Source organism: Calliphora vicina, chromosome 4 (assembly GCF_958450345.1).
Source record: "Calliphora vicina chromosome 4, idCalVici1.1, whole genome shotgun sequence".
Taxonomy (NCBI): domain Eukaryota; kingdom Metazoa; phylum Arthropoda; class Insecta; order Diptera; family Calliphoridae; genus Calliphora; species Calliphora vicina.
In genome coordinates, this window is record NC_088783.1 from 74,024,726 (window position 1) to 74,038,766 (window position 14,041).

General features: G+C 32.9%; 2 protein-coding genes across 2 annotated transcripts; one reads left to right on the forward strand and one right to left on the reverse strand.

Moving 5' to 3' along the window:
• Nucleotides 1-628: 628 nt before the first annotated feature.
• On the reverse strand, nucleotides 629-1,930 carry RpS6 (ribosomal protein S6). Its single transcript, XM_065506863.1, has 3 exons — nucleotides 1,823-1,930; nucleotides 1,366-1,570; nucleotides 629-1,294 (listed from the first exon to the last, which is right to left on the reverse strand). The coding sequence occupies exons 1-3, from the start codon at nucleotides 1,826-1,828 to the stop codon at nucleotides 759-761; spliced, it is 747 nt and encodes a 248-aa protein (XP_065362935.1). The 5' UTR covers nucleotides 1,829-1,930; the 3' UTR covers nucleotides 629-758.
• Nucleotides 1,931-2,893: 963 nt separating this feature from the next.
• bys (Bystin) lies at nucleotides 2,894-10,011 on the forward strand. Its single transcript, XM_065509011.1, has 6 exons — nucleotides 2,894-3,094; nucleotides 3,164-3,281; nucleotides 3,344-3,743; nucleotides 4,374-4,766; nucleotides 4,836-4,955; nucleotides 9,686-10,011. The coding sequence occupies exons 1-6, from the start codon at nucleotides 2,960-2,962 to the stop codon at nucleotides 9,831-9,833; spliced, it is 1,314 nt and encodes a 437-aa protein (XP_065365083.1). The 5' UTR covers nucleotides 2,894-2,959; the 3' UTR covers nucleotides 9,834-10,011.
• Nucleotides 10,012-14,041: the final 4,030 nt, after the last annotated feature.

A 14,041-nucleotide genomic window follows, 5' to 3' on the forward strand; every position in this document is an offset into this window, starting at 1 on the left:
CGAAAAAGTACTCCTCATATAAAATAATGAAATTTGAGTAATACCGAATAAGTTTCTTTTTAAAGTCCCCGGATTGTTTCAACCACTTGGCAACTCTAGTTAAAACTCTGCGTTCAATTTTCAAATCTCGTTTGGATTATAAAAAATCTATTTTTATAAGCATAAGTATGAATTTAAAACTATTTATTATTAAAAACTGTCCCAAATTGGTAGGTATATTTAATAATTATTTTGGAAAATAGTTTCGTTTATTCAGTTTACTTGATTTCGAAATAAGATCGTTATGTTTTTTTGTGTATGTGTATTAACAGTTTGTTTATCCCAAACATGGAGTCGATTTATATTAATGAAAAAAGAAAGTTTGTGTATCCCAAACATTTATATTAATAATAAAAAGACAATTTTGAAAATTCTATCCCTTTGTGTTTTTGATTTAGTAGGTAAAAATGTTAGTTTATTTTTAACTCAGATCGTGTGGCATTGCCTATGTTTTAACTATATTCAATCTATAACTAAAAAATGTAACTCTTCAGTGCATATTACTACCTACACATACGTATGTTTGTTTGGTGTTACATTAACTAAACTTATGTTCCATCAAAATAATATAAGAAAAACAATACAATAATTTTTTTTAAATAAAAAAACAATATTTTTATTTTCATGTTTACTTTTTTTCGTGTATTTACTCACGAACCCATTAAAAATGCTTCCTTATTTTAAAAATAAACAATATGTTTAAATGTTGTTGTTGTCATTTACTTCTTGTCGCTAGAGATGGAGCTCTTTGATTCGCGCATGGAAGCGGAACGACGTCTCTTAGCCTCTTCACGCTTGGCTTTGTTCTCCTTCTTGCGTTGAGCCAACAATTTAGCGTAATCGGCAGCAGCTTCCTTGGATGCTACTTGACGTTTCTTCTTGAGGGCAACACGTCTGCGTTTACGTTGCAAGACAACAGGGGTGACGAGACGTTGGATCTTGGGTGCCTTGGAGGTGGCCTTCTTGCCATCCTTGGCGGCGAGTGGGCGACGTACTACGAAACGACGAACATCGTCTTCCTTGGTCAAGTTGTACAACTTGCGGATCTTGCTGGCTCTCTTGGGACCCAAACGACGGGGAACGGTAACGTCGGTAAGACCTTCAACTTCACTTTCGCCCTTCTTGACAACGACTAAAGCCAAGACAGACATATTGGCATCGACAATGCAGCCACGGACTGATTTCCTCTTACGTTCACCAGTACGGCGAGGACGGTAACAGGAGTGTCCCTTCTTCAACAACAAGCGTACACGGCCTAAACAATAGATATCAATAACAAATGAGTTCCCAAATAATTACAAGTCAATTAACAGCTATAGAACTTACCATGACTCAAGACACCTTGTTTCATGGGGAAACCTTGTTTGTCGTTACCTCCGGCAATACGAAGCATATAACCTTTCCATTGGTCACCGAGAATGTCGGCTTCGACAACTTGGCCCATACGTTTTTCATAGAACACACGCAATTTGTGTTCGTCAACAACTTCGAAAAGTTTTTGGGATCCCGTTGCGGGAAATGAAATGTTGAGCTGTAATTGTAAAAAGATACACCATAATGTAAATACTGTTTTCACCAGGCTGATCGTTTATCATATTATAACACAATATACGCGAAGAGGTTAGTGCAACAAATTATAATCGAGCTTAATTTCATCAATCACGCGTAAAATACACACAATTTTTTTAAATTTCAAGAATTAAGCATTTATATTAGGTTTTTGCACATGTATTTCATAGATTTAACACGATTTTTCACATAATTTTCATAAAAATTTACACACCTTCATTTTAAATGTCTGATTTGGAGGAACACCAAACTAAAAGGAGTAGGCAAGATGTCAAAAAAGACAGATGAGAGATGGCGATAGGGCGTTTTTACATAATGGCCGTTTTTGACAGTTGTGGCGTGCTTACATTACACAGAGTTGTAATTACAAAAAATCGCTTAAAGCATAGATGCTTTGTTTAAAAATATATTTATTTAAATATAAATTTTTAACTGTATATACATATATTTATTACTATTTTTAACTCAATTAAACCAAGTAGATATTTGGTTAATTTTTTCAGGATTGATATTATATATTTATTTATGAAAACCATTTCCCAATAATAGTTTGGTTTTCTTAAATAGAATTTGTTTTTTTCTAAATATAAATTTGATTTTCTGAAATTCATTTTGTTATTTTTCAATATTAATTTAGATATCTAGATTTCTATTTATATTCTCACAATATAATGATTTTCTGAGTTAGCATTTTCTCAATTTCAAATTGAAGTAGTAGATTTGATGTTAAATAAATTTATTTATTTTTTATGCCGAGGATTTTTTGATTCCCGAGTTACTGGTCAAATTTTGATATGCTTGATAATATTCAAATAAAAAAAAATATTAACCGAATCCGATTTTCGACATAATCCTGAGTTATTTCACCATATGGCAGAAAGCCGACTACAATGAAAATGGTATTAAGCTTGATCGTCATATCTTAGGGTTAAAAACCTTACATCCAGCCAAAGCGGCTTTTGATATACCTCAAAACATTTATTTTGTGCCTTCTACTAAAAAATCTAAGAATTTAGAAGCCCATAACGCAGGAAATATGCAATAACTTTTCTATAAAAGTTTCTGTTCTATCAATAGTGCATTGGTAGACAATTTTATAGCACTATAATTTATTTTGATTTCAAAAAACTTTTCAAATAGATCTCGTACAACGTACATACGTTTTAATCAGTAACCGTAAAAATACATCACTAATAATTATTTTTATTGTTATATACAAAAGCTGAGTGATATTCATTTATATGTCGATACAAATCAAAACAACAACACGTGTAGTTGGATTTTTTTTTTCAAGAAAAACGGAATAATTTCATTTTAAGAAAAGAAGTTTATAATAAGATTTGTGTTCAAAATGGGTAAACCTAAAAAATCGAATATAGCAGCGGCGCCAGCAAAAAAAGTCTCGTTGGAGAAACAGTTATCAGAAGGCAAAATAGCCAAACAAAAAAACAGAAATAAAATACATATTCGTACAGAGGAATCATCGGTAAATTTTTAGAATTTTTTGGGAATTTATTTTTTTATTATTATTTTATTTAATTTTAAAATATTCAAGTTTTTGGATAGTAAAACAAGTAAAAAAATCTTGGACGCAGCCAAACTACAACAATTGGAGTTCAATGATGAAAATTTTCCCAGTTTGGCACCAAGGAAGAAAGTCAATTTTGATTTGGGTAAGTTGGAATGCTGGTCATGTAGTGTTTATTGTAAACCAAATACGTTTTATTATAAATAGGAGAGATTAACGAGGCAGATGAAAATGTTAATGTCAACGAACGGGATTTCATGGATGATTTGCAAATCGATGAAGAAGACGCCAAGGCTTTTGAACGTTTCCAAAATCCAGATGGCGGCAAGCGTACACTAAAATTGTCGGAAATGATCATGAGCAAGATACAAGAGAAACAGGCTGATATACAATCAAAGCTTACAGACGAAGGCTCATTGAAAATTGAAGACCTTGATCCACGTGTAAAGGAAATGTATGAAGGAGTGCGAGATGTAATGAAACGTTACCGCAGTGGAAAAGTTCCAAAGGCTTTCAAAATTATACCCAAACTGCGTAATTGGGAACAGATCTTATTCATAACAGAGCCACACAATTGGAGTGCGGCTGCCATGTTTCAAGGGGCTAGGTAAAATAATAAGATAAAACACTGTGCATGTAATTGACACATTTTTTTCTGTCAAGAGAGGCACCCAGCGGCTTAAACTAATTCGGGTACGATGAATTCAGTGGAGCTAACCGTTTTTTTAGGTTAGCTCGAGATATGCCGTTACTTTGAAAATGGAGGAGGTTGCACAATATATATTCGTGTAACTCAAAAACGATTTAGTTTATTATAAAATTACCTTAAGCAAGCCTTAACATGTTTTTAATCTTCGCAATCGTTTTAGAAATATACATTTTTTTATGCCGTGTTAAGCAAAAAATTCGAAATTTTTATAAAAAAAATTGTTTGTTTGCCAAAAAAAAAAATTATATTTCTAAAACAACTGCGCAGATTAAAAAAAAGTTTAAGACTTACGTAAAAGTAATTCTATTGCGGAATTTGTTTTTTTTTTTTTTTATTTTATACCGTTTTTGTGTTACTCGAATAACGGTATATCTCTAAAATAAGAGCAAACCAACAAAAAAAAAAAAACGGTTAGCACCACTAAATTCAGCATACTCGAATTAGTTTAACCCTGCTTGACAGTTTTTTCAACTAGCACAGTGATATTAGTAAACTAAGTTCTTATCAATATAAATGTTTTCTTTTCAGAATTTTCTCCTCTGTCTTGTCACAAGCCATGGCTCAACGCTTTTACAATCTAGTTTTATTACCACGCATACGGGATGATTTGGCTGAATATAAAAAACTAAATATGCATTTATATAATGCTTTAAAAAGGGCTCTCTTCAAACCGGCTGCGTTTATGAAGGGTATCATTTTACCTTTGCTCGAAGCTGGTGATTGTACCCTACGTGAAGCTATTATTTTTGGCAGTGTTATTGCTCGTAATTCTATACCAGTTTTACATTCATCCGCTTGTCTTTTGAAAATCTGTGAAATGGGTTATACGGGAGCAAACTCCATTTTTATACGTTATTTCCTTGACAAACGTTATGCTCTGCCTTATCGTGTAGTAGATGCAGCAGTTTTTCACTTTTTAAGGTTAGTAGAAATTAAAATTTCTTTTTGTTTTTTTGGTTATTTGTTTAATCTGAATTGGGTTTTTTACAGATTTGAAAATGATAGACGTGAAATGCCTGTTTTATGGCATCAAAGCTTATTGACATTTGTTCAACGCTATAAGAATGATATTTCATCGGAACAAAGAGAAGCTTTAGTTGGTTTGTTAAGGTAAGTTTTAATAAATCGATGAAAATTCTTAAGAAAATATGAAATAACCTAAATTTTAAATTTGTATGTGAAATGGCAGTTTTTATATCCTTCACCATGAGTGGTAAGGATATGATTAGCTCTCTTACTTGTTTTAAATTGGTATTCTTATTTAAATTGTAACTTGAATGTTTTTATAGTCAGAGTTTTAATTTAGATATACAGCCCAATTATGAATAAAAATTCCCCGGGAGTTTTTCCCCTTTTCTCATTTTTCCTATTCAAATTCAATGGGAAAAAACTCCCGGGAACAAACTCCCGCGGAATTTTTTATTCATAATTGGGCTGATAGTATGTCGATATATGAGTCGATTAAGCGAAATTCGTCTGTGTTTGTTGAAATAGGTTTTCCGATAACCCATGGACCCATATAGTCATAATGGCTGAGATATAAGCTAAAACATACAATTGCCTCGATTTACCAAAAACTTATACTTTAGAAAATGTCTGTCAAGTCGATCTATAAATGGTCGAGATAACGGTTCTAGTAAATCTATAGTTATGGGTACAAAAAATATGAATCATTTATTCGCGTTTTGCAAATATTATTGCATATGTCTCGTTATGCAGTTATTATTTCCAGCCTGTATATCACTGAGCCTGTCCAGGTTGAAATCAAAGCTCTGCTTTCTATGACAATAAAAGTTATTTGGTTTGATTATATTTGAATATCATCAGTACCCCTCCAACTGTCCGCTGGTGCTGGCCTGTGACAACTTCTGGAGAAATTGTTAAATGGAAGATTCAATCTCCTGGCGTGCAATCGGAAAAATGCATGAGCTGTGATCATCACAGTTACAAGATTCCGCGAAATGTTAGTCATAGCAAACTTGAGTTTCAAAAAAAACGACGAAATTTAAAACCACGGATTCGGTTATACGCTAGTTTATACCATTTTATGAAATTATAGAAACAATCATTTGATAATACACAAAAATTATATAGAAACGATGCTGATATATTGATATCTCGTCAATATTTTTAAATAAATTGGTAAAATTCTTTATTAGAAGGTTAAACAATAAATGTAAAACAAGTATTATTACAAATGTTTACATCGATTTGAATTTGATAAATTACGTTCACTGAATTATGAATGTTTTTCTTGTACCCCTTTAAATCTAAGATTTGTGTCTTGTCTCAAAATTTTTTAAATATCTCTTCAGAATATCGTATTTTTACAGTTACGTAAGGTGAAAAACAAATGTCAAAAAACAAAAATTAAAAATTAAACAAATAAGTATTAAAACGTAATTAGTGTAGATAATTGAATAGTGAGGGCTTTACTTATTTATGAAAAAAATAAATATTTTTGTTAATAAGCTTAGAATATGTAGATATTAAAATATAAATACATGCTTTGACAATTGTTAGAACCAAAAAGCGAAAAAAAGTTATCAGCTGTTTACTGACTCCACCTTGTATAAATTCGCCTTGAAGGTGAGCTTAAACCGTTTTTTTTAAATCGATGGCTCTCAATCAATCTGCTGTAAATAGCAAATTTAACCTTTTTGGGATTTAGTTTTACGGTGAATTCTAATTGATATATAAATAAATGGGTACACAAAGTTAATAATTTCATGAAAAGAAACATCAAAGATTATTTTTTTAAAAAATAATGTTCTTACCTGTTCAGACATCCAAAAGTCAGGCCAGACGATTGTTCTTCAACACCCATAACATTCCATCCATTTCTCATCAAAGAGCTACAAAGAGCGCGAACATTGATATTTTAAACCCTGTAGATCAAATTTCTCAAAACTCCTACAAACATTTTTAAGCATGAAAAACCGCGGTTTCAATCGATTTGTTTTGACAATTTTTCAAAACAAATTTAAAGTTTTAATTAAAGACGAAGATCTCTTTTTTATTTTATCTATATAAATATTACATCGAAGAAGGATACGTTTTGATTCACATAGTGTTTTTGTCGAAGACAATTTGACTAGTCTTTTATAATGCTAAAATAACAAGCATAATTTGGTTTCAAACAATATTTAAGTCACCGTTAACGCTTTACTCGCTAGAATCTAGTAAAATACTTCCAGCAAAGTTGCATACGAAAAGGAATCAACAATAGATTCTAACGTTGTTAAAAAATAGTATAATTCGTTTAATTTAGTTAAAATGATGCAACCTAAACAATTATGTTCAGGCCATATTGCCTTGTCGTCTATCTGTGGACTAAATTGTGTATCAAGAATCAGAAGCTTGCACCATGCAAGCGGCATCCCGTCAAATCGATTAATTTCAGCTTCTTGCCAGATTTTACCAGAACAATACAATTTCTTCTTAGTTAGAACTCGGGTTGGTTTACAAATAATATTCTAGAAACTAAAGCAGTTTAATTCGGAAGTCAACTACGGATCGGTTAAAAGCAATTGGATCGAGATCGTATAAAATTGTATGTGTGTGGGTGGCATTAGGCTATGTAATTTGTAGAAATTCGTTTGTATAAGGAAAGGTATTCTAAAAACTAAAGCTGAATATAATTGGGAAGATAACTTCGCTCGGTTAAAAGCAATTGGTTTGAGATCGTGTAATATTTTAGAAATAATATATGTGCAGCAATTCGGCTTTGTATAAATGGGTTGGTTACTAGTCTATGGTACGGAGACAGAACAGTTTCGTACAATACTTTGGAAAAGCTATAGAGTAGTACAGCAAAATGGGTTGTCTGGTTACTTAAAAATACGAGTATTTAAGTATTTATACCCTTCACCATGAGTGGTAAGGGTATATATATGTTACTCAATTTACAGCCAGCAACATTCCCAAGTTCATCTAAAAATCTGTTAAACAGCCATTTAAGCCTATGACTCTTTAGTCTCGGGCTGTACATACCCACACACCCTACAAAAATCCTGTGTGCTATTATGCCATTTACATATTAAGGCCCCAATTGAGCAGTGATTGGTTATCACTCCTACTACAATTCTGAGACTACACCTATCCAACCCAATTAGTGTTTTGGTTGCCTTTACATTCAGTTTTGGCCAAAAGGAGTCACGGTATCTTTCAAATATTAGCCTGTAGTAGTGACTTATCGGAGGCCTTACCCCCGTTTCCTAGTACCATGGTCTAGATCAGAGCCATGTCTGGCCAATTCTTCTGCCACCTCATTTCCCTGTATGTTATAGTGCCCTGGTACCCAATACAATCTAATTGAGTAGTGTACCAATAACTTTTCAATAGTTCTCCTTCAGCCTTCCACTAAGCTAGAATGTATTAAGTGACTGTCCACATAAAGAGTCACTACAGACACCTCAGTGACGTGTGCTTTTATCAACTCTTTGGCTTTCCAGATCGCGAAAATCTCTGGCTGGAAGACACTGCACTCGTTAGAGAGTCTATAACATCGTTTAATATCCTTGTCGACCATATAAACTTCGGCCCCTGTACCAGAGTCCATCTTGGATCGATCTGTAAAAACTGAACCCCCATTGAACAGTTAATCGGATCCAACCCAATTATCTCTACTGGGGAAGTCTACTGGGGGTCAAGCACCGATGTTAAAGATCGTGGCCCTATGATCAGAAATTCCAGTGGGAATGATGTCCTGACCGATAAGTCCTGCCTCATATAGATCCATTTTATGGGTTTACATTTTCTTATGTTTCATCAAAATCGGCCCAAAAATATATAACATTTCGCTATCTTTCCAAATATTGAAAAATTTTACCTTCACGGTTTAAGGTTTAACGATTTCCGATTTTAGTAAAACTTTCAGAGTATATTTAGAATTATCTGGACTATAATCTTATGAATATGTTCTACTTAAAATTTATAACTGTAAGGAAATTGAGCTCATGTGCCAAAATATTGCCAAATAATTTGTTTTTTTTCGATAATTGCAAAATTTATATCGCAGATACCGGAAAACTATAGGAGATGTTTTCATAATTTTTTCATATGTGCATACCCTATTATATTCTCAATAAATCCCAATGTGATGATAAAAATGTTTTGAAATTTGTTTAACAAATGTTTTAAAAATTTGAAAATGTAATTTTGAAAGTGCCGTTAAAAAAAATTTTTTTTTTTGGTCATACCTACGAATAGGTTAACTATATATTTTAACCTTATATTTTAATATTTCTCAAAATTTTGTTCCAACATTTCTTATGCTACTGGCCTGAGACCTGGGGAATATTTAACAACTTTAACATTTTTTAACTAATTTCTGTTTTTATGTCTCAGAACGATAATTACGTACACATTTCTATTCTTTTAAATTAAATTGCAAAACTAATTTTTTAATGGCAAAATTTTTACAAAAACTAAAAAATTGCATTTTTCGCCTTGTAAATGCATCTCAAAATTGCAGAGGGCTGCGGCACGTCTTAACCCCAACCGATTTACCTAAAAATGTTCAGGATGATTTTTTTTACAAATGTTCACCAAACTGGGGGGTGAAATATATTTGAAATTTGTGTTTGCGTTTTATTTGTTAAATTAAAGCTTGTTTTTAAACTATAAATAAGCGTACTTTTGTGAAATTTATGTTTTTGTTGTTATATTAAAGATTTTTTACCAGCGGATTTAATTTTATTTTTGTTACTGTCCCAAAAGGGTGACGTAAAATGCGATTTGAAAAATAGGAAGACTAGATTATCGGGAATGCAAATGTCTATCAATTGATTCTTACTATTCTCAATATCATCATTAAAATTTTATATTTTCCTTAACAGAAAACAAAATCATCCCCAAATGACACCTGAAATACGCCGAGAACTATTGGCGGCCACATGTCGTGACGTTGAAATGATGGAATGTGATAATAAAACAGCAGCAGTGCCCGTAGAAATGTACACAGATCAAGATGTAGGATATGAGTAAAGAGCTTACATACAACCCCCCACCAAATTTAACGACAGATAAATGAAATTACAAATTTCCACTTTAAATGAAATAACACAAATAAACAATCAAATATTTTTAAATAAAAAAATTAATATTACATTTTTTATTGTTGTAAATACAGAAAATAATAAATAAAACATCATGTTCAATAGAATTTATTTATTTTTTGTTTAATTAATCATTGGACACTTTATTTTAATTTATAGAGTTGTTCTTTCTTTTTATTCGATGATATGAGCTTTTTTTAAATTTTTTTATTTTAGTTTTTTTTTTTGGATATAAAAAGCATTTGTATCACAAAAATTTTATAATAAAAAAACAATTTTAAGAAAGAGAAAAAATTTGGGAGGAGGGGTCATCATCATTTTTTGTATGTTTTTTTTTGTATACAATAAAATTTAGAAAAGAATTTCAATTGTTTTAAAATAATTTAGTTTACTTATAAAAAAAACAATTTAGTTAAACTAAATAACAATTATTTTGTTGTTTTGTTTTGCTTGTTTTCTTTCTTATTTTAACAGAGTATTAATTACTAAATTTTCTTAACAAAATAAATTTATAATTTGGTTTTTATTTTCTGGTTGTATATAATATTTTTTGTTTGTTCTTTAATTTATATAATACATATACAATATTTACTAATTTAATTAAATATATATTTATATTAAAAAATGTCAATATTGCAAATTTAGTTTTTTGTTTTACTTTAATTTATAAGAATCAGTTTAAAGTTTATTTTTTTTTTTTGAGAGGAAAGTATTTATTCTAAATAGTATTTTGTTTTTATTTTTGCTTAAATGTACATTTTTTTAGTCGATTAAAATGTGGACAACATCGATTTTTGATTAAATGTAAAAGTGTGTTTAACTTTGGCATGGATTTTTGTTTATATTTTCAAACTTAGTGGTAAGTATTGGCCTTGGAATCGACTGTAAAATAAAGAATGAGTTCGTAAATTCAGTAAATTTGTGCATCACTGATGCAATGACATGAAACTTTTGCAACTTTTGAAAACTAAATAAAAAATTTGCAGGCATCACTGCCAACAATTTGCATTTTAAAACGTTTGACGTAAACAAATGATGGTAAATATGATTTTTCAAACGCTAAACTTTTAATTTGCTGCAGTGATGCAATATTACTGTATTTGCGAACGCACCCATATTGTTATGCTATAAACGTCCTCATTCAATAAGATTAAGGAAATAAGGGGTTAATTAAAAAAAGTTGGGGAAAAATATTAGGAATTTCTTCAAAGTGAAAGGAATTCACCTTCTGCACTGTAAATGACGATGCAACTAAACGGATTATGTCCGGTTCCTATCAACTACGCAAGGATCCAGCCATAATCGTTTGTCTGAACCGACCTAACGATTTCATCGTTTCTGAATATTCTATTTACATCAATCAAAAGAAAGCAGACTGGTACGACTTCAATACCCTCCTATATACACCAAGAAGAGAGTAAGTTCCGCGAAAACGTCACCACAACGGACGCTTCATTATACTGGTCGATTATCAGTAATGAGGCTGCACTTCCAGTAGCACTCGCAGAAGTACTAACCCTAATGACCCAAGGATCACCCAGCTGAATTGCGTTATCAGCAGGTTATATCTGTATAACTGTAATTTAAGTTCAGAAGTAGGCAAGTTGTGGTCTCTATAGAAGCCGACAAAGAAGGACGACAGTGTTGTGATTAATCTTGTGGATACAACCATAACCGACCCTACGCTCTGTCGGCTTTTCATTGGGTACCCCGAGAGAAGTAAGGCGAAATGAAGACTTTTTGGCAAACTTCAGAACTATCCAGTCTCGGACACACCACAGCTTTACATACAAAACCATCCAAAGCAAGAAGAACAATGGTTTTAACCAGTCAGTGAGGAGCCTGAACAAAGGGTAGATTTATCATAATCCTCAAACCTGAGAAGATCGCGATTAAAGGACAATCCTACAGGCCTGTCGCAAAAACTCTGGAAGCTCTTCTACTCTCCCTGCTGACCCGTCACCCACCAGTAGCTTGTCACCAGCATGGATAATCTAAAATACACAGCACCATTACAGTATTAACCGCAATTGCCACTCCGATCTTTCTGGGCCTAAAATGCCCAACAATATGAAGATATGGATCGTAAATTATATTAGTGGCCGTCATTCGTTCGTAAAGTTTGGAAGCAAAAGCTCAAACCCCGTAGATAAGTTGTGGCCACTCCTGGTAAACTACTACCTCTCTAAATCCTCCGCGCCTCTACAGGGAGTGGTTGTGGTTTCGAATGCGGTCTGGTGAGTGGTTATCTCGGAGATACACTCAATTTTCCACTGGGCGTAACTTGCCCCTATCACCAACGATGTCATGGGAAACTCTCTGCAGCACCTGGATGAAAGAGGTGAAGCTTAATATTGGCGTCGTAGTCGATGAAGTCCAAATTTCGACAGTCTCTTTTTCTTCACGCACAAATTGCGAAGTCGAAACAAGGATCTCAAAGTGCTAGCTCAAGTGGCAGCTCTTGGGTAACGAATAAACAAACCCTGTTGGTTAGCTTAACGACGAGTGGTCGGCCAGTGATCAATTACCCTGTTCCAGTGTGGTCCCATTGGTGGAGTGATACTGGATCGCAGCAACGTAGGGTAGTTATGTCCATGAAGTCAATTTAATTTCAGCTTGCCAACCCTACTTTATTTCGATTTCCAATGGATTAATGAACTAAACCGGACTCACGGAATCCGGAGCATAGACAGAACAATGTTTTAATTTAAAAACTTCGTAGACATATTTTTTATGTTTTGAATTTCAAACACTAATCGTCCAGCACAATGGACAATTACAGCCTTTACAGTTTCTACGAATTTGCTGAAGTTGTAGACGTAGTACCGATTTGCATACAAATTTGTTATAATATGATCATTGGATTTGAATTCCTAAGGTACTCAAACATTGGCATAGGGTCCATATTTCTAGTTCGAGTAATTGGCACGGGTAATGTTTCAGCCTTTCGTTCTCGTCTTTACACGCTCTACAGATCGTGTCGTTGGATATACCCATACGAGATATATGAGACTTCAGCTCTGTATGTCCAGTTAACATATTAACTACTCTTTTGAGTGTTGGTCTGGTTGGTTCACAATCTCATTTGTATTCTCTTGTTTCCCCAAGGAATAACGGTCATTCTAATGACTGCTGAGGTCTGCCATTTTCATTTATTGCTCATTCTTTAACTTCGTTCTTAAACTTTAATAAGGATTTTACATTTTCCATTGTGATGGCATCCATGCTTGATATACACGATTTGAATAAAAATGTATTTCATTATTACGTTTCGAGATTTAACATTGTCGTTTGTTAGGGTTTTGAAAACCGTTTGATTGTCAGTAAAAGATAAGTTGGAATTATGTTATTAATTAAGCATTTTTAACCCTCCGCATTCGCCATTGTCTCAGCATGTAATACAGTATTGTAATCTGGGAGGTTCGTAGAAACCCATTCCAGTCGGTCACCAATTCGGTGGGTTCCTTGGGCATTTCTTACTCTTTTAACTTAATCCCCATCTCCCCTTGTGGTATTATGATGATGTAGTTAGTATTAACTTATTTAGTTTGTTACATTCTTCAGTAGTAATATTTCCTTCTGAAAATATTTTTTTTTTTTTTTTTTAACTTTTTATTTATTTATTGAATCTGCCTATATCATTAGGCCTAACAATAAGTGATTAAATCTTATAACTAAAATTAAAACTAATTGCTCTCTAAAGAGAGCATTGTTTGATGGATGGACCACATCTTAGCGGGGTGGTAGATCTCCTCTACAAAGCCTTGATCTGGTTTGGCTCTGTGCGAGAAGCCGAGCAAGCGGATTTGGGTGTGATTGCAGTTTCAGTATATATTTATCGCGGACTTTCTTAAACTCATCCTTCACTAGTGGCACTTCCAAGTCCCTGTGGATGTTTTCATTTCTTATGTACCATGGTGCACCCGTCATGGTCCTAAGAATTTTCGACTGGGCCCTCTGTATAAGCTCAATACTGGAATTACTGGCCGTTCCCCACAATTGGATTCCATATGTCCAAATTGGTTTTAAAATGATTTTATACAGGGTGACTTTATAGTCCAGGCTTAACTTTGATTGGTCACTTATTAACCAGTGAAGGCTAGATGCTTTTAACTTCATGTGAAGTCTCTTGGTTTC